The 27,908-nt window shown below is 41.0% G+C and overlaps 1 protein-coding gene across 1 annotated transcript in view; it reads right to left on the reverse strand.

Moving 5' to 3' along the window:
* The window catches only part of nhsl2 (NHS-like 2), a 109,147-nt gene extending 82,025 nt beyond the window's left edge, over positions 1-27,122 (reverse strand). The window contains exon 1 of the mRNA XM_070855192.1: positions 27,020-27,122. Within this exon, the coding sequence (XP_070711293.1) occupies positions 27,020-27,122 (103 nt within the window). The remainder of the gene's footprint in view (positions 1-27,019) is intronic.
* Between the last annotated feature and the right edge of the window lie 786 nt (positions 27,123-27,908).

A 27,908-nucleotide genomic window follows, 5' to 3' on the forward strand; every position in this document is an offset into this window, starting at 1 on the left:
GTCTCTGTATCACTGTTACAACCTCCTGATGACACTCTGTGACCCTCTAAGCTCAGTGAACACCTCCGTCTGAGGACTTCCTGTTTGAAGCCTCCAGTGTTGAGGTGCTGCTGATCAACTGTTAGGTGTCGTCTTGGTCTCATGATGTCAGAATGTGAACAGCAGGATGAGGAGGACTGTTTAAATACCAATTCTACCTGAAGCAGGAAATGTATTGGTGGATTCATGGATCAAACCTGTTGGGAATGTTGCTGTTAAGCTTCTTGTTAGAGAACAGCAGCTGGTGCAGAAAGTACTGAGACACTGAACAGTTGGACATGTGCATTCAAAGGTTTAGAGAAGGTCACATTAAGTTCACCTGGAAAGGTTAGAATGCATTTTAGGTTCATCCTGAAGTTTCACCTGAAAGCTGAATATCCCTAACTTTTTGTGAGGAGTGTATATAAACTGTGCCACAATCCTTCACCATCCATCCCCCACTTTTTCCCATCAAGTCACCTCCTAGAAATCTCTAATACTGCGGACGCTACCTTGTCTTTGCTTACGCATACACGTAGATTACATCAGCACTGAAGTCCAACAGCAGATTTATTTTCTTCAGAGATTGAGGTCAGCTGGAGCAAATAGACAAATTCTATTATCATTTTTTCAATCTATAATACAGACAGTTACGCAACATGAGATCCCTGCTTGGTACGGCTGTCATCCTGTTCAGAGCAAAGCCAGACAGCCCAGACTGCCACCAATATGCTCAAAGACTGCAGCCAGATGCCTGACTCAGGATTTCAATCTGCTTTTGTCTTTCCATATACAGTTTAAGGCCCACGGGTTAAACAAGCAGGCTGCGGAACGCGTTCATTCCTCAATTTACGCTGTTAAACAAGATGTGGAGAAAATGTCCCCCGAACGCCAAACTGTGCACATAACTCACACAGCCACCACACGTCCTTTGGAGTTACACAAATGTGTTTTTAGGCATTTGTGCAAACAACTGATTATGTTGTTTTTCTTGGGAGAACAGCTTTTTTGCAATAACAGAATAAAAATGACCACATAAGGAGCACGATCTCGTAACTAATGAGCGGGTAGCAAATGACGGATCTAAACGTCTTCTGCATCGCTGAGCGTGAAAGCTCAATGCTGGCCTTGAAACGGTTTCACCAAGTTTCTTACCACAAGTGGCGTTATGGAGCAATATCTTCATTTTTTTTTTTTTTAGCAGTGTTTCAGGAGCAGGCAGGAGCCCACTAACACCAACACTAAGCAGTGTACTGCAGAAGAATGTATTTTAGGGACGCACAGAAAGGCCCACCTAAACAAAATCAATATCCGTTTAAGTGTACACTAAATTTAGAATAGTTTCACAGCCTTACATGGGCTCCTCTTTCTCTTCTCTCGCTTCGAAGCCACCACAGTCTATTGACAAAAACAGTAATTTTACCTTGCAGAACCGGTGTACTGCTGCCTCCATCGGTTAGTTTGTTTGTGTTTTTGTGTGACTTTGGTGTTTTAAATGCACAAATAACATGTTGGTTCATTGATCAAGGCAGCAGTAGACCAGAGAAAACCTCTGTTTTCCTGCTGACCATCACAGCACACTGCTTAGTGTCTGTGCAGAGACTCTGGATAAGTACCCCACTTCAAATAGTCCAAACTTTAATTCCCTTAAAGTGTCCATTGTGAGTCTGAATGTTTAGGAGTGCACTGGTAACTCTCTGGAGTACTCCTTTAACCATAAGTCAGCCTTTTAATAAAGAGGAAAATGGCAAATGATCCTCACGTTAGAGGATCATTATCTATTCATTGGATCCTCATATGTGCACACACACACACACACACACACACACACACACACACACATATATTCTACAGAGCCACACCACCTTCCTCCTCCTGCTCCACATTGTTGTGTTAAGGGAGGATTAGCCCTGCCCAGTGTTTTGCTATTTAGTTCTGCTCCGTTTTGCTCTTGAATTTCATTTGCCTCCTGCAGTCTTACCCCGTGGTCCCTTAATCAAATAATAATCAGTGTTGTTGGTCGGTGGTTAAACACTTAACTCCGCTCAGAGCCAAAAAACAATACAAATACATCAGGAAAGCACTGAAATTATTCTGCGTTGGCGTCTGTACCAGGTCGCTTTTGTTTATTTGAGGGATTTTCTTAGAAAATAAGCAGCGAATCTTTGTTTTTCTATGGAATAGCAATTTGAAAGCAAATATATTACAAATATGGAGCAAAGTTACAGTAAGCATTTACTTGGCAAAATAAAAAAAAAACATGCTGAAAGACAACCGAGGATGGATTGGAACCGAGTCGTCCTCATTGTTTCTTTAAGCCACAGCACAAACATACAATAATTCAGGGTTAAAGCCATTTGAGACGTTGCAATAACAGGCCTTTCACAGCAGATCTGAAGCTCATTCTGCAGGGAAACCTCAAGCCATTGTGCAGTTTCTGGTTGAAACTGGAGTGCAGAAATTACAAAATGGTTTTTAGCATTTTCAAGTCATAAAATTGGTTTAAAGGGGTCATTTTCCTAAAGCTGAATAACGCTTTCATCCCAAAACTTAATGCTCCCATTAGAGGAGCACGAGCAGCGTTTAATTCAGTATTTTGGATCACGAGGGCAAAGCTTTGATGATGCCAGGGAATGAGATGAATATTTATGTTCTGCTCTCAAGCAAATTGGAACATTAGTTTGGCATAGCAGTGTGAACTTCCCACTGCAAAAATTAATCCTTCCGTTAAAAAGAACACAACCAAAAAAAAGTAAACTTGGGTTTTCACCAACTATGTCACATCGGTTAAAAGCGCTAGCAGCCACGAAAATACACCCCTGAGGATTCGGCTGTAAGATGTACTGGTGGTGGTGCTGATGGTGCTGCTGGTGGAAGATTTCACCACAGGCACAGATGAGAATTGTGGGAAACCAGATCACACTTGACGTAATTTGCTAAAAAGCATTCTGCTGTGATGAGTAATCTGACCAGGCTGCATCCATGTCTGAGGAAGATAAAATCCAGGGATCATGCTGGGCTCCGTAATGGGCGGATATTTGTATTTCAAGAGTTTCTGATGAAAAATACCAATTTGCAGATATGTTGCCTGGGTTACAGGACAGGAAACACAAGAGGACACCAAATTAAACCCCTGATTGGGACTTCAGCCCTTGAATCAAATCAGTGGCTTCCAGTTTGCCAAAGGATAGATTTTAAAATCCTATTAGTTTTTTATAAAGCACTAAATGGTCTTGGGTTGTATCAGACCCCTCAGGTCATCTGGCGCAGGTCTACTCAGTGTTGCCAGGCTCCAAACTAACCAAAGTGAAGCAGCTTTTAGTCTCTAAGCTGCCCACCTGTGGAGCAAAGCCCCTGAACACCTGAAGTCTGCTCAGTGAGTGTCTGTTCATTTAAATTGGACCTTAAAACATTAGTTTACTGTGGTTTTCCAATTAATTAGATATAACATACCTTCCTTTTAATCTCTAACTATGATTCGACTTGTTTTTGTAAATAAACATGCCCTGCCTTGATTGACAGAATGACAATACCTGTATGCCAAGTCCTAGACTGACAACAACCCTGTGGGAACGCTCTGTATGGCCACCATCTTAGTGGACATCATCTATTTCCAGCCGAGAAGCTCCCGCCTCAAATGAGAAGAGACAAAACAGAAAATCCCTCATGTAAAATAACCTAAACTGTGTGAATTCCACTGCTTATAATGAAGTTTTCAGGGCCTTTGAAGATAAATAATCTGATTAACCAACATAGACAAGATGCACTGTATTCTTTTCCTGCCAAGACTCCACATACTGTACAAAGCAAAGACCTTTGCAGGGCTGATATTATGAATATTAATGTGCATTAATGTAAACACCCTGCCTGTTAAGCCCCAGTCTCTGGCTCCTCGGGCGGGGTGAGTGTACTCTGATCTGCTGTTCGCTCTGCCAGAGCTGTTCGGCTCTCACACATTCCTCCAGACCAGAGAAAATCGGCTAATCCCTGGAGAGGAGATAACCTAATACTGCTGGACACGCTGCGGTCAGACTCCAGGGACAAGAAGTTCTCAACTGTACTCTGGAACGAAAGGAGATGAAGACTTCCAAAATACTGCATATTCATCGTGGAAACAGTGCCACCATCCAGTCTGAACATGTTTACGGTTTTATCAACACCTCAGCTGTTATTTGTCTGTCTGCTGTATATATCAGTAAAAAAAATATTGGTTGGTTGGTTTAAATTGGTTTAAAAAGCTGTAATTTGTTGCATTAAAAGTACTTGTGAACACTTTTGAAGCTTTGCAGCTGAATGATGAAGTTGCTGCAGGGAAAGCTGAAGGATAATTAGTGATTGTCAAACTTATGAAGGAGTGTGTGTGTGTGTGTCGGGGGGGGGGGGTGTTAACACAGAAATAAACGCTGCTACAAGTCTGAGAGTAATTTTCTGTCTCAATGAAGGTTTCCATTGGGGGGAAAAAAGAGTTTAGTCAGGGATGAAGCTTAATCCTCGCCTGTGAAATTGGCCCCTAATCTCTTTGGGAGGTACTGAGACACACCGATGGGACACAAATCTACACTTTAATAACAAAGTACCTTCAAGAACCGAAAAAATGAAAGAATGGGGCGCCTTAGACGTCCAGCAGGATAAATCGCAGGCTATGCACAAGTGACACGATAATAACAAGCTCAGAATGTGACTTTTATCACCCACCATAGAGAGTGAAATGACAGGACTACCAGAGCTGCAGAGCTGTGTGATATATTAGACCACAAATAAAGCTCAATGTGATGTAAAAACGAGTTCTAGACGCAGGGAAAAATGCAGTGCTGACTTCTGTGTCACTGATACTGAGGGAGTATTCAAGTGATGCATAACCACAACATGTAAATTACACGTAAGAAAGGCTCTTGTGTCTTAAATCTTCCAACAGCTGCAAGAAGAATCATATCAAAACGGCAAAGGACTGCCTTATTGTGAGACATTTCCTTTATATACAGTATATACGTGTATATAAATCACATATGAAAGTAGCCTCTTATATTAAAAGCATTTTGTGTGCACATATTGTTGAAGTTATATTGTCAATTATAGGTTAAGAACATCAGCCCATTGTGAGGTAATAAAGCTATTCAGCTAACAAACCAGTCTTACTGTTAGCACGTGGCTGCTAGCCACTATAGCTGCTCTGTTTATCACCACTGTTGCTCATGTTATTCACGTTTTTGCATGTGCACAACCTATTTCCCCAAAAGTTGAGCGCTATCTTTCTCCTGTAGGCTGTATTGGCTCATACGGCTCACTGACGCAGGCACACGTCAACACAGCATCAAACACATGCTATATATATGTGCAGTGTATGTGAGGTCCGCTCATGGAAACATCAGTACGTGTTACTTGTTGATGCGTCTCTGCAGCATCACCCAGGCACATTTAATCCTCTCTGTGAATAAAGTGATTTTGATCAGACGTTTCTGTTCCAGCGGAGAGATTTTAAACTTTGTCAGGGAAACCAGACAAACGACACTTATGTGAACTTTGAAACGACTCGCAGAGACACAGAGACTTGACACCGTTCTCCTGTGGGATTCCTGGTTTAGCTCCAAACAGCAGTCTTTTCACACGAGTTGTGAAACACACACACACACACACACACACACACACACACACACACACTCAGGCAGCGCTGTACAACCATGCAAATGTGCAGAACAATGAGAAAGAAATTTTGCAGCAGTGTAAGTTGTTTGACAAATTCTCTGGTTTATGGGTTGAGTGAAGATACTGTGTGTGTGTGTGTGTGTGTGTGTGTGTGTGTGTGTGTGTGTGTGTGTGTGTGTGTGTGATTACCTCCACATACCTCTGACTCTTATATTTCTGGATTTGTTTACTTGCCCCTCTTTCTCTGTTTGCGCTTCTTTCCCTCTCAAACACTCGACATCTCTGCTCAGTTACAAAGCATTCAGGGTTCCTAGTTCAGCTTAATACCGGCAAAATGTTGAAGACGAAGCTGCTACGGCACCGACAGCCGAGGATCATCAGCGCAGAGACCGAGGTTGGTGTTCACCCCTGTGACACCTGATACTCGCCCCGAATGCAGCTCAAAGCAAAAAGCTACCAGATAAAAGAGACTGAGAGACTGAATCAACAATATTTCCATATCAATAAACCTGTTTTCTGTGTTATCGGTTGATGTTACAGTACATAACAGTCCTCCGAGTTGAGCCCAATTTATGAAAGTTTTTACATCTGACGCTCAAACACTATGTTTGATTCTTTTCTTTGGAATAAATAGAAGATGTGGGCAGATACAAGAACAACAACTGCACACATACATAACAACCCTATAGCAGGGTTTGTGTGTGTTCTTGTACTTGCTACATAGTGAGGACCAGAGCTCACAGTTTATCAGAAGAATGACGACATTTTTGGGAAGTGGGGACATATTGGCCGCTCCTCACGACCTCAAAGGGCCGTTTAAAGGGTTTAGACTTGGTTTTAAGGTTAAGATTAGGGTAAGGGAATGCATTATGTCAATTAGTGTCCTCACATAAGATAGAAGTGTGTGTACAATGAAGACAGAAGAGAACTGATTAGTACACATTACAGCTAAAGTGTCCTGTAATACTGAAAGTGATACTTCAATGTGGCCCCAACTGAACCCCCACTATAAACTGTACTTGGCCTGATCCCAACATGATCCCGGACCCACCTGAACCTGATTCAGTCACACTTAGAGCAACCTCCACCCACTGCCTGTCCAGAACTGAGCCCCATTCCTACTGACTGAACCTGGTTCCTTACCCAATCCTACCCCCACCTGATCTCACCACCATCAGAGCATTAGTCTTCCAAACAGGGGTGTTTTTAACTATCTTTAAGGCCGACACATAGAGACAGACAACCATTCACGCTCAGTGTCCAGTTAATCTAACCTGCAAGTCTTCAGGCTGTGGGAGGAAACCAGAGTACCTGAAGAAAGGTTCAAGGTTCAACGCTGGATTTGAACCTGGAACCTTCTTGCTGCCCCTAAAGTTCAAGTCATCTAACGCGTCTCTGCAGCTTACAGGTGTACTGATTCAGGTTAATAACTACAGAGAGAGCTGTAATGCTTGTAGATCCCTCCCCTCCCTCCCTCCCTCCCTCCCTCACCCTCTTACCTGAGTGCAGCTCAACTCGACCGTTCTGCAGATGAATACAAACAAACAAACCGGGAGAGAGAAAAAAAAAGCACGGCCAAAAGATGAAAAGAGAGAAAGAGAGGGACAGTAAATGCACCGTCTTTCCCTTCAGATAGCAAATGGAGGGAAAAAGGGAGGAACCGAGGACAAGTGTTAGGGTGGGAGGGGGGTGATGGATTGGCTCTGTGTGTGTGTGTGTGTGTGTGTGTGTGTATCCCTCTTCTTCTTCTGCATGGATAACTCAAGCCAGACTTTTTCTGCTCCCCCGGGGGACGGAGGGGTTGGAAGGAGGAGGTCTCTCTCTCTCTCTCTCTCTCTCCAACCTCACTTTCCTCCCGTGTCACTCCACCCTCCACCACCACATCACCTCCTCTCCCTCCCTCCCTCCCTCTTTTTTCCCCCCTCTATCGTGACATTACTCCCGACCAGCTCTCCCACTTGGCGCTCTTATCCTCACATCACTCCTCTCCGACATTATTAAATAACAGCGTCCGTCGCTTCGTCTCCTCCATCTTTATCCATCCGTACCCGTCTCTCCCCTCTTTTCCGAACTCGCTCTCTTTCTCAAGTCAAAACAAATCAAGTTACATTTTACCAGCAAAGAAGCCAAAGTTATCCAGATTAGTACAGAACATATTATTCCAGACGTTCGTGCCCCAAAGCTACTCTGCTTCATCCCTTTTTTTTTTTTTTTGCATCTTTGCCTTTGTGACTTTTTTCAGGTTTGTTATAACTTAAATGTTATTTTCTTTGACTCAGGTCCCCTCAGGTCTTTTCTTTATGTTGTCACTCACAGTTCCTGCCATCTCATCTTCCTCTCCTCTTCCCTTATGCTCTCACAGATACGAGTACATGTGCAGGTGCATTATCACGTACGTACAACAGACAAACACACTGATCCACACAGAGTCAGGCTTCCTGCTGAGAATAATGACTTCCCTCGAGCATCTCCCTCTTTTCATCTTTCGCTCTCTTCCTCTGTTCATCTATCTGTGTCCCCCCCCCCCTCTCTCTCTCCATCTTCAACATTAATCATTTGTCTTTTTCTAAAACTAAAAGGAGACACTACATTTCTCAGAAGTGACACCTTTTGGGATGAGGTTTAATTGAGTAGACTTAAACAGGCAGCATGCACCATGAGATACACACTTCTTTAGGACTAAGATGAGAGCAGGATTGACGAAACTTCACCCAATCAAGTGTCACTTATGAAAAGTCTTGTCTGGTATATTATAATATCAATCAATCAACAACATAAATCCATACAACTGATAACTATTATCTTAATATGATGTTAATATGATGATCTATGTATCCCCCTGAGATGCGCTGCTGGATCAGGACAGACAGTTTGTCAGTATGTGGTCTTCAAAATTAACTTTCAAACTGGAAAACATGTTAATGTTCCATTAACAGGTGTGTACTTTATAGCAGTATAAACTTAATAGACCTATTTTCCTATCACAGCTTATTTTCAAGTAGTGGAGTGAGAGAAAGGATGTGATCACATTACATGTAGGTTAATGTAACATAATAATGATATTTCAGTTTTCTTTCCACTTTAAAAACAGATATTTTGCATTTATTATATATATTTTTTTTTATTCGGATGTTGTAAATATATATTTATATATTCCTATTTTATATTTCTGTCTCTTCACTTGCACTACATCTTGAGTTTTGTTCACCTCTACTTCTACAATCTTCTCTGTGTTTATTATTTGCACCAAACTACCAAATTCCTTGCAATGTCAAAAAAAGAATTCTTGGTAATAAACATATTTCTGATTCTGATTCTAAATTTAGTGGTTTTAACATGTGATTTCTTTCATTTCACCCACAAAATGTCTGAAAATCACCTGCCAATATTATCATCATCAATCACCTGTCAATATTATGGGATTTCCGACCTTGAATGTCTGAAAACAAGTCTCCCACATGTGAAATGGTGCTTCACATGTGATAAATCCACATGTGCTTTTCTTTCGTGAGGGTTTGTCTGATTCTCATCAAGATCACATCTCCTGTGTGGAAAGTTAACTCAGGAGCTCCGACTAGATCTTGAAAAATGTTCTTTCCGCATTAATTTCAGCACATTTCTCCAGCAGCAGTTTGACTCCTACATAAGTCAGATTTAGTTCCTTCCACTCCTGAGAAATAATTACTCCTTTGTAGCTTTTCACTTTCTTTTTCTAATTTCCTCTCAATCCTTCTGTCTCTGTCCTCTGGGTATTTCTGGGTACTTTCCTTTGCAGTGCTGGCGACTTCTCAGAGTCTCTAAATGGGGTCAAATAACACCCCACCTGGTTTAATAAGATGCCCCTAAAAGAAGAACATAGCGGCTCTTTTTGTGCTTCTCAGCACTCCTGTCGCAATATTGTGGGCAGATTAAGGTGGCTGGAGGTGATGGAGGGTGGGGGTAGTTAAAAAAAAAAAAAAAGAGAGAGAGAGAAGGAGATATTGAAGGGGAAAGAAATCTCCCTTTAACTAAAAACTCTGTTATTGGAACTGCCCTTGACAAGAAATGAGACACCGCTGTATCTGTCTCACACACACACACACACACACACACATAGAGCAAACACGTGTGTGGGAGGCATTCGTTCAATTCTTTCACACTGACTCATCCCGCACCAAATTTTTGATGCACCCCATCCATTTGGTGACTAAAGCAAGCCCAGCCCTCCCCTCCTCCAGAGGACACAACTGGGAAAAATGAGATCTGACGTGTTTAAGTAGAAACAGATGAGAGCGAGAGGAGGAAGGGAGGGGGTGGTGGTATGGAGGAGGGGGGGTGGTACAAGTTAACAGGCCATTATAGCAGCTTCTGTATATACGTTGGGTTCAGACTTGACCGGAGGCGAGGAGTAACAGTCTGATGAAGGTGGAGATGGAGGCTGTTTGTTTTCTTCTCATCAGAAGAAGACAGGAACTGATGGGGAGGTGATGGAGAGTAAGACAAAGACGAGAGGAATATCAGGTTCATGGCTGCTTGTCTTAACTAATAAAAACAGATGATAACATATTTTTAATGATGGGATGAAAATACATTTAATTTGATATACAAATACTGCACTTGAACTATCTATTTCTGTTTTCTTTCCTTCATGAAACCTGGTGGAAAGCAGCTAATTCACAGTTTCTTCACATTCTGCTACCGGCAGCAAAATTCACTGCTGCAGGAGGACGTTGTTTTCTGTACAACTGTTGCGTTTTGCATTTTGCTGAACAAAACTAGAGAAACCAGTTCCTGCAGAAGGTGTGGTGTGAACCCTGGGTGTTGAACAGCTGACGCTAAACTGTATTAATGGCTTAACTTTGTATGATGGCGCGCCTGAAAGTGGGAAAGGGACTGGATAAGCTTAAGTCAACCAGCTTCAATTAACAGTTACCATGGTGATGGTAACCGCTGAGTGACCCTCGGGTCTGACAGTTCGTTTAATAGAGATTAAACTGAGACGCACCACTCAAACTCTGGCTTATTAAAATCTACTATCACAATAATATCCAAAATTAGATGAACCACTGAGCGGACGAACCATCAGAGACTCATATTTAAGCAGCGATGCAAAGGTGATGTTCTCGTCCCGTCTGAAACCAAACTGACTTATTTCTATAAAACAAAACTTCTCTTCTTCAAGTGTACTAGTTATTCTAACTGAACTCAAGATCTTTTTCCTACACCAAGAGGTTTTGGTGCCTAAACCTGAGTTATTATTGCTCTAACTGTAACATTAAGTCTGTCGCCACAGATTTGTTGATAATGCATCTTCTGGCCTTCTGGTAGGAACAGTTGGCTTCGTATCTTCGTTATTACTGATTTACAATAATCTAGAAAGAGGGTTTTCTTCTAATCTTATGACACCACTTTGCTCACAGTTTTCCAGATTAATAATCTAACTGGCACAGTTTCTTTCCTCTATCTTCATTCAGCAGATAGAAGGAAGGAGAGCTGAAACATGATCTTGGGGAAAGAGCAGGACTGAGGAAAGAAAGGAGGGGAAAAAAAAGAGCAAAATGGAGGTTTGGAGGAATAATACCTCTCTGTTTCATCTCCGCTGGCTGGATTAATGCTGGTCTCTCTCTCTCACACACACACACACACACACACACACAGATCCCAGATGATAAGTGTAATTCAGTAATGTCAGTGTAACGCAACAGTCTTGAGGTTGGAGTCATTTAATCCAATTGCGGTACCATTTGACCACCATTAACTTCACTTACTCCACGTTGGTTTAGTAGATCTCTCTTCCACTCAACTCCTTCTTATTATTATCTTCTACTTTTACATTTTTCAATGTTTACCAGTGCCTTGCCTTCCTTTCCTCCTGTCCTTTCTTATCCCACTTTCCTTCTAATAGTCCTTCTTTTTCATCCTCAGATTTGGTTTCTCTCTTCTTCTAATTTCTCTCATCCTCCCTTCCCTTCCCTTTCACACTTCTTTCCTACTTCCAAATGTCTTTCCTGCCGTGCTTTCCTTCCTTCATACCGTACTTCTCCCTCTTTCTTATTCTTTTCCAACATCTTTCTGCTCTCTGGTTCTTTTCCACCATTAAGTCCCTCCTTCCTCCATTTTTTTTTTTTTTTTAAGTTTTACAACCTCCAGCATTGTCCCACAGTAATATTCCTCTTTTTGGGGTTTTCATAACTCCACTTAATATCTTTCATTTCATTCTATTTTTGTTTTTATTTTCAACTTCATGGTCTCCTCTCCCGCTGGGAGCCTCTCATGACTCCCCTCCTCTCTCTTCCTCTCTCTCTCTCTCCGTCTAAGCCACAGCCCACTCCTTCTTCATCATTATCCTCTTCTCCCTGTAAACACTTTTTCTGCCTGGAGGACACAAACCGACACACACACACACACATTCAGTAAGAAACACTACATGTAAACACACACGCTGCCCAGAAAACTATCACGGACTCACAGCGAGCAAACACACACATACACACTACATGCAAACACACGCTCTCGACTGCGGGTGTGTTATGACCGTCCAAAGCTCCTTCCCACAGCAGATAATGAAGCCAGAGAGCGGCCAGACTGTAATCCCTAAAAGGAGTGGAAAGAAGGAAGGAAGAGACCAGCTCATCTCTTTCTGTTTGTATCTATTCATCTCATTTTTGTCTCTTGGACTCTCTGGTTTCTCTCCTTCTGAAATCACTGCGTTTCACTGGTAGATTCAACTTCTTTAGCCTCAATTAAGGGCCAAGAAAAACCTTCTGACACATTCATGACATAGAAAATCTACACTTCTTGGGTTGAAACGCTTTTTAAAGCTATTCAAATAGCTTCTTTTTTTTGGGAACTGAGGAGTTAAAACTGGAGTTAAAGTGAAGGGAAAGTGTCAGTTTAAGTGTCCAGTGAGTCAGAGAGGAAATTCAACCTGCTGCATTCAACACAGCAATCATCAAGTCATTTCCTACAAAGCAAAACTCAGCCAGAGTGTTTGCTGGAGAAAAGCCGGACAAAGAAACCAGTGGCCAATCAGGTTTAAAGGTTTACCTCTGATCATGCCTGCTGATTTACAGCTTGTCCACAACGACAAAATGCTCGTTTTCTGTGACCATAATGAGGTTAATCAATGCACTAAAAAAATCTGAAACTATATTTGTTTTCCGCCAAAATAGACAATACAGTATGAGTACAGGATATTTTGGCACTGGCGGGTTAGGTTTGGGAAGGATCCTGGTCTGTTTTGTTGAGCTGATTATGTTGCCCAAACTTACCCACTGACAGGAATCAGGACGTGAACCCTGCACTGCACTGCACTGTTACAATCCTGCACTTTGCATGTGATTCCAGCATAACTGTAGTGTTTCCTCCACCCAAAGAACTGTTGTCTCTGGACATAATCCACTGGCGATTACGTCTATTAACAACAAGTCATTGCGGTATTAAAAACAATAACGTAAGACAGGGTTGAGCCCGTCCATCCTTCCTCTCTTGCTTGATATTTGCCACAATCACTGAGGTTTTGAACATAAACACGTCGTTTTGGAGCATTTGGTGAAAGAACTGATGCAGACGTTCAGATTCTAACATAATTACAGTAACACAGTTATTACGACACTGCTGTTTATCCTTTTTTTGCCGTTAGGTTTTTTTTTTTAAATGGTAAAGAAACCAGCCTGAGCTGCAAAACTGCAGGTCAAGCTCTCCTCACTCACATGAAGCATGGTGTGTTTGTTCACAGTCTCCCACTGACTTGTTTGCCCCCATTCAAATTCTGCCTGGCAAACCTAAAAAGATTTTTAAAATATATATCAAACACTGAGATGAGAGCTTTCTTCAAAGTGCAAAGCAGGGGGTGGGAAAGATAGAGAGGCAGCGAGAGGGCAAAGAGGATTAGAGTGACGATGATGACGTCAGATGTAAATAAAATAAGGAGGAAAAAAAAAAAATCACACACACACACAAACTCCAATAAGGAAACTGTGGTTAAGTGGCAGTTTTACACCAACAGCTGGGCTCTACTGCAGCCTGGTGGCCATGATAAGAACTGTAACTTTGCTTGGCACAAAATAATGCATTTTGCTTTTATTACCTCTAAAAATGGGCCTGTTTGCATATTTTGTGCTTCATGGGCTGACAGACAAACTAAAATGAATTCAGTGTATATCAGAGTGGAGTTAAGAAGTCCAGTCGATGATGTGACTGAGCCCAGTGGTTGATAAAACAAATAAAATACATTAAATTCATTCATACAAATGCAGAATAAAATGAGTCAGTAAATATTACGAGATGTAAAGTATAATATAACGTAATCTGAGGGAATAAACTCTATTGCAGCACTTTGTTTATACTGACTAAATGGATCTTGAGGTGGGATCTTATAAACTGTTAACTGATGTTTCCAAGCTCGAGAATGAAAAAAACACATCTACATTTCCGTGACAATAAATAATTTGTCTTGTTGGTGACACACACTGTAATCTCACCCAAAATAAAATAATGAAAATATAATTTATAGCCAAATATGTTCACTGTTTACTGCAGTGTGAGAATAAATTCACCAAATGTTGCTGGATGAAGTGTTTCACTGAGGCAGGCAGGCAGGCAGTGGAGTTCTCAGTATAATACATAGAACATAGAAGAAGACAACAGAGTCTGCAGCCAAAACACAAATTAACTCTGTGTTTCTGAGCTAAATTTAACCAAACTGTTGACTGTGTGAGAGCACACACACACACACACACAAATACAAACGGTTTATTCTGACTCTGAGACAAACTGTAAACAAGGTTTGTTCAGCCACATGGACACCAAACTTCTCCCAGACTTTCACCGTCTTGTTGAGGAGTCTGAACTGGCACATTAGTGCGTCTATTCATCAGTGAATTCACTGAGCATGTTTTATTTATAGCAGCATAACATTACTTCTACATATCTGGATTATATATCATAAATGATGTCTGTAGATCAGAAAGACTGGTATTAATACTCTCAGTGATTTACAGGCATACACACACTTTCAATGAAAAACATGTTCAAAAAAATCACTTTACATGTAAATATACTGTGTCATAGTTTTATTTCTTACATTTGTCAGTTGTCTTAGTGATTATAAATAGCAAAACAATTGTTTTTTTACTACTAGATCTACTGATCTTTTCATAGCATAGATCTTTGCTCGTTTCAAAGACACCAGACTCCATTGACAAAAACAGCAATTTTACCTCGCAGAACACAGCAGTGTGCTGTGCTGCCGCTGCCTCGATCAGTGAACTAACTCATCAGTTCAGACCTGACCTAACCACTTAAAAACACCAAAGGCACACAATAACATTAGCAAACTAACTGACTGAGACAGCAATAGACTAGCAGCCCTTGTTTTCTGCGAGGTAAAATGACTGTTTTGTGAATGGAGTCTGGTGGATGTGATGTGAGCTAAGAGAAAGAGAAAATGGCATCAGTTCCCTGCAGAAAGGGCCGTCTGACAGTAACGTAAAGTGGTGAAAATAATCTAAATATTGTGTGATATTGATTTTTGTATTATTTCCTGCTGATCCCGTCCACCACAGTAGATTGCTTGGTGTATGTGTGTGTGTGTGTGTGTGTGTGTGCGTGCATCTCCTGCCTGCCAAACTGGGGGCGTGCCAACCGCCATCCACTGGAAGTAATACACTGACTATGGATAAGTACCTCTTACAACCCCACTTCAAATAATCCAAACTACCCCTTTAATTTGCAAAACGTGGATCCGTTTTTCCTTGTTCACCCCCAATTATCTAATTATATTGTTAGGCCTGATGATATGTTAACGTGAGGTTATATATTCTTGTCTTTTTTGTATTTATGTGATTTTGTTTTGCTTTTTATTGTCGTTATTATTGTTTGTTTGTGTGGATTTTCCCAAGATGCAGGAGCTATAACGGTTTTACAAAAGTAATTTTAAGGCCATTATTTCATTCATTATTATTTAGTGTCAGTCATCAATCCATATTATTTAGACAAAACTGAAATCAAGACATACAAGAATTGGACAAGAGTCACACTGAGTATAAAAGCTCATTTCCTGGATCTAAAACACAATTTCCTGAATTTACATGACCGCAGCCTCCTCTGAAGTCAACACACACTAAAACACACATATAGTTGTGTATTAAACTCGCCCACATCTTTCTGCTGACTTCACGCCAGCATCTCTCTGACTGTGGATTAATGAGCTGTGCTAAAAATACGTTGTAAACCGTGGTTTTTAACAATGTACACATTCAAAGCCCCACACTTTGGAGCATTAATGATTTATGTAGAAATGTGGGAAATTATAATAAGTCTTAAGAAGCACTTGCAGGAGAGAAAACACTCCAGCGGCGACGACTTTAACTACGAGACAGGACGGAAACAGGAGGGTTTTATATGCACAGAGATCTTTTCACATACAATAAATAGTTTTCACCACTTCAAAATGTTTTCTTTCATTATACCAGACTTCTCTGGTAGGACCATTACTAATGTCTTGGCAGTTGACTCTAAATCATGAAGCTCTCTGAAGTACAGCAGCTGAAAGAGATGAAGATAAAGAGGTAAAACGGAGCAATCAGATGAAAAGAGCAGTATGCAGTGTGAACAGTAGGAGAAAAATAATGTGTTTGTTGGACCCCTGAACGCAGATCTAATGATACATTAAGTTCATTTTGCTGTTAATACTTTTAGAGTTTTACATAAGAAGGATTTTGGATGCAGAACTTGTACTTAGTGCTGATATTACAACAAGTCTGAGTGAAATTCTACACATATCACAGACAAAAACATTTTCTTCTCACTCAACAGTCTGAGAAAGAGGAAGATGAAGAGGAGATGAAGTGATGGTGAGAGATGCAAAGTGAGAAGCAATCAATCAATCTTTATATTTATATTTATATAGCGCCAATTCATTACGGCGTTATCTCGAGACGCTTTCCCTAAAGAGCAGGTCTAGACCGAGCAAAGAAAATGCAAATAGTATATAGGCTGATAATGAGGGGAAAATCTAAAAGGGAGGGGAGGAGAGCTGATATGGGAAAGAATGAGGCAGGGAAACTACACTAGACCACTACATAGCTTATTTATTTTATTTCTATTGTTCTGATTTACTGCCAACTTCCTACAAACTGTTGTAGAGTAAAATCTCCCCCGAGGCTCCAGAAAAAACTAGTGTGCCACTGCAGTTTGGCTCGTAGCGTTTGGCAAATGAATGTAGTCCCAGTGACTCCAAAAAAGCTGAATCCCTGGAGACCGAAACCAACTTCAAAACTGGTCAACACACACACACACACACACACAAACACACACACACACACACAGACAGACGAAGACTTGCACTCACTGTGAAACATTATAATATGATTCTGTCGACTGTCATTTTAAAGACTGCTGCAAGAGGACGAAGGTGGAGCACCTATAATGAAGTGATTTCAGGATTCCTTACAGACTTTTAGACCACTGCTCAATGAACGTTTATATCTACTAATAGAAAATTAATTATTTCTACATTTTTGTATAAAGTCCATACAGAGGAACGTCATTTTTATGATTTATCTTCAGCTTGTTACAAGTGTAAAGTCCACTTGTTATTTCTTGGAGTTGGAAATCAGCTGATTTTGTAGGAATCGTGATGCAACAATGTCCTGGAAGCACAAAGTCACCCTTTATTCCATGCTCATGTTCTCCAATATTTAACCAAAATCACCATATTTGCCAGTAACATAAGCTAAAAACACAAAGGATGCAGGACAAACCGTGCTGTCAAGCGTTCCCCTCCCTATGACCTCCGTGCAGTGAGGATGTCACACTTCATGGGATTTGGGAGAAACACTGACAGTGGATGTAAAAGCGCGAGCAGACGGGGTTATTTCTAGATGTATTTGACCTGACTCGGTGCTGAAAACCCCGTGGCCTGATTCTAAGGGGGTTTGGCCATCTCCAACATAAAGATAAGCCTCTCTCTCTGGTGCGCTGTGCAGCTGGACGAGGACAGAGATACACTTTAAATCATTTGCATGTGAAATAGACTGGCACTCAGATCAAAAACTAGAGCTGGAAGAAGGCAAACACACACACAGTCCTGTCAGTGTGTGTGTGTGTGTGTGTGTGTGTGTGTGTGTGTGTGTGTGTGTGTTGACAGCAGCAGCCCTGTGTTAGAGGAGCATGTGAGGCTGATTACAGAATATTTACTGCTGAGTCTGTCTAGACAGAGAGGGAGAGAGACGTATGATGGACACAGAGTGGGCACGACGGAGGGAAGGATAGAGGGAGGAAGCAATAAAGGAGAAAGGGAAGGAAGAGAAGGAGAAGATGGAGGGAAAGACGAGCAGCATTAGCAAGAAATAGAAAGTCAAAGTAGGAAACAAGGAGGAAGGAGGATAAAATATGGAGTGAATAAATGAACACTGACTTGAACTGGATGGACAAAACAACAGGAGCACTAACTGAACATCAGAACAGGACTCTTGCATTAGACTGCAGTGGATTTAGCTGCATAATAAACCAACTGAGTGTGTCTGTTGCTCCTAATAAGCAGAATAAACAACAGTTTTCATATGCTGTCAGGGAACAGAGGCCATCAGACAGGGGCTGATGAGGAGCAGAGGGTTCGACACGCGTGCAGCTGAAGTTCAGCTCACTGTTCAGCTACTTTCCTGTTCTGGTTCACTCTCACCGCTCTATCTGCTTCTCAGGCTCTCTGCTCAGCGTTAAACAGCAAACAGACACAGCGAGCAATAGCTGGCGAATCAGAATCGGGTTTGTAGACAAGCAGGTTTTCACATTTGAAGAAATCAGGATCAGAATCGGCTTTATAGGCCAAGAAACACGTACAAGGAATCTGACTTTGGTTTTTCCACTGCTGTCATGCAACAAAGCTGAGCAAAGTAAAGCACAAGAGGACGCAGCATCGAGGCTGCCATCTTGGTTCTTGGCCAAATTTGGTTTGGTATATTGGTGCATAATTAAAACACATAAATATAGAATATAAAACTAGAAAATAGAGATATTCATGATACTGATAACACATAGAGTGAGTTAGATATTGGAGCATTGGAGCCTCCAATGTTTCCTCGGTGCTAGCGGGACATTTAGCAGCTTCAACAGGTGACCGGCACTCATGACTCATGGTTCTGTTACCTGCCTTTGGACTACAGGTGTAAAATAGCGGCATGTTTACATCTCATGTTTTATACTGATGTTCATTAACATGCTCTGTCCCCATTACTAATAAAAAATAAATGTTTACAGCTTGTAGCACTGCACCCTGCTGGCCAAAACACCTAACACTGATGTTTTGATATTAATAAAACGTCAATAAACAAAAGGTTTTTGCCCTTTTTTTTTTTTTTTTTGTATATTAAACCTTGAGTGACCTTGACTGTGAGTAGAATTTGTGCTAAACTTGCTGAAAAGAAATCTGCACAGTCAGGCTGCACATAAACAACAGACAAGTCTGTCATTGTCACACAGAATGGCAGCGTTAGTCACACACACACACACACACACACACACACACACACCCAAAGAGAGGAGGTAATTTCCAGATGGGCTGCATTCCCCAAAACCTGTCTTGTTAGCCACGAGTATGAATTTTACAGCCGCAAACAATACACACATTAGACACTTTACACACACACACACACGCTCACTTTAAAAAAAGTCTGTTTGGACTTTTAAAAACAGGAAGCGAATGTGTTGTAATCTGGTTTGCACACACACACACACGCACACACACATAAACAGTAACCACATGGCACACACATTTTTCAGTGGAACGCCCACTTGAAATCTATACTGGTGGTCTGAAGCAGTTACCTAATATGGACACACACACACACACACACACACACACACAGCTAATAGAGAGGCTGATGAATGATGCATTCCTTCACAGAGGGCATCGTACTACAGTAACACTCTTTCATTTTCATCCACCCACTCACCAGTTCATCTCTCTTTCTCTTCTCGGCTTCCTTTTTCATCTCTATCCTCTCGTCTTTCTTTCTTACATAACTTTCTATGGCCGCGTGTCTTCCTCTCTGCACTTTTCGCTGTTTATTCTTTGACTTTTTTTTTTTTTTCCTGTCCCCCTTTTCACCTCTCCGGCCTCCCTTCCTCTCTCCTTCCCTCATCCTTCCACACATCCCTCTCTCCTCTTAATGACATTGGCTTATCCTCTATGCCCTCTTTTGTGCTCCTTCTCTAATTTTCATGACTTCAGCCCTGATCCCTCAGATTTATAAGTGCGTTATAGTTAGTGTACATTTAACTATTAACATTAAAGAGAAAGTTATATTACATTATAATACTTTGGGAAACAGGCGGTCACTTTCATGTGAAGAGTTAGACAGGAACATTGATACCACTTTCATGTCTGTGTGTAAAGTATGGAGCTAGAGCCAGCAGGCTATTAGCTTAGCTTAGCTTAGCTTAGCGTGATGACTGGAAGCAGAGGGAAACAACTAGCCTGGCTATGTCCAAAGCAGGAAAAAAGCACATCTAAACCTCACTAATTAGCATGTTGTATCCTTTTTTATTCAGTCCTTAAGGAGTCATGACTAGAAACAGCCAAGTTAGTCATTTTCCCCTGCTTCCAGTCCTTAAGCTAAGCTAAGCTAAGCTAAGCTAATCACCTCCTGGCTCTAGCTCCAAACTGAATGTGCAGACATTACAGTCATTACAATCTTCTCATCTTACTCTCAGGATGAAATCAGACACCCAAAACGTCAGACAAATCTGCAAATTTCCTAATTTTCCAGATGAAACATATTTCGTGTTGTTTATTTCTCACAATTCACACATCCGTCTTTCTTCTCTGGTTTCAATCCCTCTTATTTTCCCCTCAAGCATCCCTCCCATTTTCTCTTTGTTTTTCTACTAATTCACTGTTAACTCTTTCTGTCTTTCTGTCTTTCATCTATTCTCCGTTTGCCCTCTGTCCTCTCTCCTTCCGTCGATCACAAACCGGTTCCTGTCATCGCTCGACAATCTGCAGAATGAGACGGGGCGGCAGGGAAGACGAGTAACACAAGAAGCAGCCGAAGAGAATAAAAAAAAAAAAAACACAGAGAGCTGTAACAGAGGAGGACGAGCACAGTGACAGCTGACGAGGAAGACAACTCTGACAGCTGAAATGAAAAAGAAGCGCTGGGGGGGCGAAGAGATCTGAAACTGTAAAACCAGACGCACATAAACAAGCTCACCGAACAATAATCTGCTCTGACGCAAACACTCAAATTAATTTTGACACACTTCCTCTCCCAGACAGGTCGACGTAAACAACCACGAGATAAGGACGCCATGGGATGTTCTCCAGGAAGTGTCATTTCTTCTATATGAGTTAAAAAACGATCAAATAAATATCTGTAAAAAGAAGGTAATCTAAATCTAGCCAATCGATATGATTCATTACAAAACAATAAGATCCGATAACATGTGATACAACACGACCTGTTGTGATACGACACAAGTCACAATTCATTAAGATAAGATAAGATTTATGATGCAATATATGAAACAATATATGATAATATGATAATATGATTTTCAACTGACCTCTAAAATCTATGTATTTATCTCCAAAATGTCAATTGTTCATGAACACTTCAATATTGTTTTTTCATTGAGAGACAATACTGATATCTGACAATGCATCCGTATTCCTTGGATTATTTCGAGTATTACAATAAAGAGATTATTTAGCCAGGAAATCAAACCATTTATTCCTTCAGTTTATTTACTAAAACAAAGATTTATGTTGTCCTATCAAGAAAAAGAGTGTTTTAAGTCAAAACTGCTCAATAAACGTCCACATCTACAGATGTTATTCTCTCCAGACTGTAATGAAAATGGAGACAACAGAACTACAAAAGACCTCTGAACAGAATAAAACAATGAACGTTTTAATAGAAATCCTCAGAGTAAATGAGAGAAATACATTCAAGTATATACAGCAGCCTGGGGTGAACAGGAGGCCGGTGGACGACGCTGTGAAATTTACTAAATCTGCTGAATCGAGTGAAACCCAGCTGAGGGAAACACATTTATTAACGCAAAGTGTGTTTCTCCCTCCGCTGAGCACCAGACTGAAGACAAGACTGTTGCTATCTGGGGCAGCAGCTGCCTGCAGGCGGGACACGCAGCACTGTGAGGTTGCCGGTTTGAGTCTCACTCCAGCTGGGAAAACACTAATGGGATATGTGAATGGGGAAATATGCTGTTTCTATCAAACTAAATGGTCATCGAGGTGCCCTTTAGCAAGCCGTTTAAAGTGGCGTTCAGCCTGAAATCTCTCATTTCAGAATCAAACAGTTCGCTGTTTGAAAGCTGGGTGTAAATAGTTGCCAATACTGAAGTGGACGTAACCACGAATTTGGTATTTTAGTCGTCACCATCTTTTTTTTGGGGGTCAGTAGTGACGTTTATCCCCTCTGATTGGTTAGGTTTAGGCATGCCCCATCTCTGATTGGCTGGTCACAAGGTGATCCATGCTGTGCCTTACTGTCTATTTTACTCTAAATGGAACCATAATTTACTAAATGTGTTGAAGAAGACTTGAAACTAGTGACCGAGGCCATAAACTCATTAGGAAAATGTTTAATGAGGTAATAAATCAAGAGAGAAGAAGCTAATTTTCTCATAGACTTCCATACAATCTGACCTCTTAATGGAGCCAGTGGAGTCACACTCTGCTGGCCGGTAGAAAGAATGCAGGTTTGAGGCTTTAATGCATTGGTTTCTCTTTTCAGACCCAGACGGTGCGTTCACTTATCCAGTATATGTGCTCTCTGTAGTACAGTCTGAGCACATTTACTCAAGCACTGAGGTACCTTAATATTTCCATTTAATGCTACTTTTTTACTCACTTTTTAATGTGGTTTGCAGAGAGACCATTAAACTATGAGAAAAGACCATCTTTTCATGTCTTCTCCTGCTCCATCTTCCACTAAATGTGTGTGATATGTTCAACATGTGAGCTCCTCCTCCTGAACCTGCCATATATGTTGAAGGAGAAGCAGCAGACTGAGTTCAGACAGAGGCTGAAACCTGCTGCAGCAGCCAAAATGATGTGTTTTTTAAACATTAAACCATGGAAGCCTGTTCTAGTCGGACCTTCAACTACATGTATGAGCTTTAGGATGAGCAGAATATGGGACCTTAAAGTAAGTTAAAGTAATAAATCATGATAGATCATCAGATCCAATTCAGTATACAGAGTAGTTGAAATTTACCAGCTGCAGATAATAAACATAACAGTAATGCATCACAAGTTATAATCCAACAATATAATACATATTATTCTGACATATCACAAATCACTTTCTGTCTTATAGTATATTTGATGCTATTACTATTACTTAGTAAGATTTTAAAGCAGGAATTTTACTTGTAACTTGTACTTTTACTATCGTCTGTAAAGTCGTCTGTGGCCTAAGAGTTGTTTTTTTTATTTATTTATTGCGAAGTATATGCAAGACATAGCTAATATTAGCCACATCACTGGGCATCAATCACCGCAGCATATGAACGCAGCACAAAGGAAAATAGTATCAAGTCATCCGCAACTTCAAAGTGCAAAATCTGTCTGTACATAGTGACCTAAAGTTTTATTTATTTACTCAGGAGGTGGATATCAGGCTGTTCTGTTTTCTTTTGTTCATATACAGGATCCCAGAAAACAACAAGCCCAAAGTGATGTTTCCAAGTTTATTATGTCTTGAAAAAAAAGAAAAAACAGTATAAGACTCATTAAATGACCATTTTTGGAAGATGGACAATATTATAAGATCAATGCAATGAAATTGTTCCTCAAACCTTATCTGCACCCTAACAAGACTCTTCTCATGCATGTTTTCTTTGTCTTAAATCCCGTGATATATCTCTCTCTCTCTCTTTCTCCATCTGCTGCAAGCTTTATGTTTTTATGGCTGAATAAACTTTTATGTTTCTGTCAGAACCAACTTAGTGGATGAATCACATCCAGATCAGCGCTAGTTGGAGGTTTGTGTACAAGTGAGAGTGTATCAGTGAGTCCCAGGAGGTGCAGCCACTTTCTACAGCAGCCGCCTCACTGATGCCACGTCAGGAGGGAAGTTAATGAAAGGGAAAGAAACATATGCTTATGGAAGTCTTATGCTCTTAAATGCACAGGTGCAAATAACTTCTCCTCAAAACTGACTTTCAGTAGCTTCTATTTCGGTGTTTGGCCCTATCAGAGAAGCAAAATGTGACTCTCTGTTACCACAATACCCAGCCAAAAGTCTAAATGTCAGGTCTGTTTCCTTCTACTCCACTGCCTCCAGCTCCAGACCCCCCAGGCAGAGTGTGTGTGTGTGTGTGTGTGTGTGTGTGTGTGTGTGTGTGTGTTTGAACACGACAGTGGGACTTGCTGTATCCAGCTTGATGAGGGTTCACATCAGAAATGACACAGCAAATAGTTTGCAGGAGGTGCAATGCGTGCCGCAACAGTCAAAATCAGAAAATCTTTTACATTACATATTAATTTGAGTAAGAATATGTGAGCAAATATATATTTTCTAACCTGATATCCTTCTTGTACATTTAATTGTGATGAGATTTTGGTGTAAAAACACTGGTTTTACTCACACAAGCTGGTTAGCATGAGCATCCTCCATTAAAAACGAGATTGGTGACAAGACAACACACACGCACACATGCACACTTGCAATCACACGCAGCAACACCGCAAGAGCCGCAGCGAATCTGATTATAAATTCTGCTTCACCATGCACCACTTTTAATTGTCCACCACTGTCGCTGAGGCAAACGAAGCAAAAGTTAGCTCGATTTGGACGAGCGAATGTTCTGCACGTCAGTTCAACTCAGAAACAACATTGCAGAACAACTTCCTAAAAAGCAAGGACAGAAGAATTAAAAAGGTCTCTAACTTTGAACTTGTTTGCTCAGTTAAAAAGGTATAAAAACTGAACAAATAAAGTCAAAGTTAGTTTTCAGTTCCTAGGGATTAGTGCGTCAGGATTTAGAGCCCACTGTGGCCTTCAAACTAAAGCTGCAATGACATTGCTCCCAACGATGGAAAACAAATAAACACTCCATATTTTGGGAGCTCGCTGATGGTTCAGACATACTAAGTGAACAAAGGAGCTGTACACTGAAAAACCATAATCATTTTCCGTATGGACTCACTTACGTTTATTGGACTTTAGAGGCATAAATGAGGCTTTTCAAATATGCAGAGCAGAAGCAGAACTGCAAAGTTTATTATGCTTTACAGAACTATAACCAGCATTAGTATCCATGCCAGCAGCTGTGGAACTAATATATATAAGGCGGTTCAGATGTATATCAAAGAGATGTCTGTGGATAATTTGAGGAGGATTTGCTCCAGACACCTACAGCTGACCCGACTCCCAACATTTCAAATGGTACAAAAATGCTGTGAGAACGTGTCGTCTCCCGCCTCATTCAGGCTCTGCAACAACAGCGTTTTCACAAGACACGGACAAACGAGCTCATTTAAAACTTTCGGGCACATTTAAATGTCAGCCTGTGAGACTGTTCCACTCAAGACACACAGATCCAACACGGAGACAGATGGAGAGCTGATGAGTCGGGCTCATCTCCTTTCTTATGTTCTTTCTCTTTAGAAGCTTCCAGGATATTTCCTCCAAGACAACAAACATTTCAAGGCACATTATAAACGGACTCCCAGCGGTCTGTGGAGCCCCGTCTCAGCCATGTGAGTAGGGCTGCACAGCAGACCCTCCTTCGGCTCCAGGCGCGCTGGCATTAACAAACACCAGCTTGTTGTATTTCTATTTCACACAGCAGAACAGGACTTAATGTCCCCAGAAAACATCACAGTCAACAGATACCAACTTAGTGTAAATAGAGATTCACTGACTCCACTTCATAAAGAGCGCTCATATAGGCCCAGTATGGTATTAAACCTTTGAACCAGAGTGTCTTTGAAAGGTGATGCCTTTTATCCCTTCGCTTGAAATAAAATGAACAAACTGTAAACATCAACACAGGCAGGAACAACTAATCTTTGAATAAAACTGAGCAGAATGATTCCAATAAGCCAAGTGATTTGTAACTTCCACTTCTAGCAGTTATGGGAAAACCTGTGATAGTGATGTTTTTAAGAAGCTAAAACTAGCTAGCAAGCTACCAGCTAACAGGAGACTTCGTTTCAACCCACCAGATCCGCCAGATCTGCCAGTCCACCGCGTCAGTGTCACCAACTTCGATATATTTACGCTGCATACATGACATAGTTATGTCACTCAAAATATTCCAGTGTTGACTTTTTGTTTCACGTGGTAAACAGACCCCTAATAAGAAGTTTGAAGCCTTAAGTTCAGCTTCACGGCTGACGCCATCTTGGTTTTTTTGGAGCCTGAAGTTAGTTAGTCACGAGGTAGCCTCAATCAATCTTTATTTATATAGCGCCAATTCACAACAGCGTTATCTCAAGAGCAGGTCCAGACCAAACTCTTTGATTAGAGAGAGGAAAAAGCGTAGCCTGCTCTATTGTCTATTTTCCTCATGCTGTGATGTAGAAGACTTGAGACCATAAACTCATTAGGAAAATGTTTACTGAGCTACTAAATCAAGTGATCCCAGTGCTGGCCATCAGAAAGAAGAAGGCAGGTTTAAGGCACAAACATCTTTCCATCCTCTCCACAAAGTTTAGAGAAGAAACATGTGACAAAGGGCCGTAACTAGACACAGCTATTTTCTATGGGGTTATAAGATTGAGTGACACTAATCTAATCTTTAATCTTAAACAATGCATTGTGTTAATTATTATTATCATTATTATTATTAGCATTATTGTTGTTGTTGTCATTTGTATTGTATAAACTTAAAATCTTTAAGTGGAAAGTAACTGTAAGCGTCAGATAAATGTAATAAAAAGTACAATATTAAATATGAAGTAGCATTAAATGGAAGTACTAAAGTACAGTACTTGAGTAAATGTACTTAGTTACATTCCTCCACTGTTTGTTAATTAAAATAAATATTGATTAGTTTTAAATAATACTAGTTTAAATACAGTCGAGCAGTCGGTTCCTGTTTTTTTAAACTCAAGAGGTTTAATACAGACACATCGCAGACAGAAGCTTCGTAACATCTTCGACAAGCCGACATTTGTTTACAGTCCTCATAGTAAAGGATGAAGCCACGACGACAAGTCACTGATGGAAAGTACGAAATCACTGTCAGCTCGTTACGACTGTGAATTAATCTGCAAAAACACACACACACACACAGGATTGATACACTTACTGGTCACTTGACAACACACTTATGTGATGAGACAAATGCGGCAAATCAACACACACACACACACACACACACACACACACACACACTCTACCTTTAAAGAAATGCACCCTGAAGGAGGTGTCTGAGCTCTTCTCCTCATCCTCATCATCGCCCGTCCTCCCCTGCGCTGGGGATCGCCTCCTTTTCCAACGCATCCTTGTGTCCCCTCTATCTATCTATCTATCTATCTATCTATCTATCTCTCCCACTCTGTTACTTTGGTTATACACTCCACTCTTTTCTATCGTCTATCAGTCCACTTGCAGTATTCGTCCTCTGGCTTCACTCCCCTGTCCTCCTCCTCCTTGCTCCTGATGTCTCTCTCTCTCTCTCTCTCTCTCTCTCTATGCTCCCCCCCTTCCCTTTCCATCCTCACCCCTTTGATTATTACACTTTCTCTCTCTCCCTCACTGCCCCGCTCTCTCTCACGTGGTCTCTTTCCAGCAAAAGAACTTGCAACAGTGACAGTTCACATGATAGCCGAAACACCGTGTGTGTGTGTGTGTGTGTGTGTGTGTGTGCGTGTGGAGTTTGTAGTGTGTGTGTGTGTCATCTTTCCACATACCTGCAGGATGTAATTTCAAAAGTCACTTATGTGATTTGTGCAGATTTTGCTTTGTATGAGTATTAATATGTGTGTAAATGAGTGTGCAAATATGTGTGTGTGTGTGTGTGTGTGTGTGTGTGTGTGCCTCGCCTTTCTCCCTCGCCATGCTGCAGTTAGTTCTGCTGCGTCAGCCCTGCCCACACACAAAAACACAAACACACACACCAGCAGAGATAAACACACTCACAAACAACAACACACAAAGCAACAGATGCTAAACACACACCACACACACACACACACACACACACACACACACACACACACTTTTACATGCACTGCTGACGCCTCTTACAGAAAAAATATTGATTTCTATGTTGTACACTGTAAATTC

Source organism: Pempheris klunzingeri, chromosome 23 (assembly GCF_042242105.1).
Source record: "Pempheris klunzingeri isolate RE-2024b chromosome 23, fPemKlu1.hap1, whole genome shotgun sequence".
Taxonomy (NCBI): Eukaryota; Metazoa; Chordata; class Actinopteri; order Acropomatiformes; family Pempheridae; genus Pempheris; species Pempheris klunzingeri.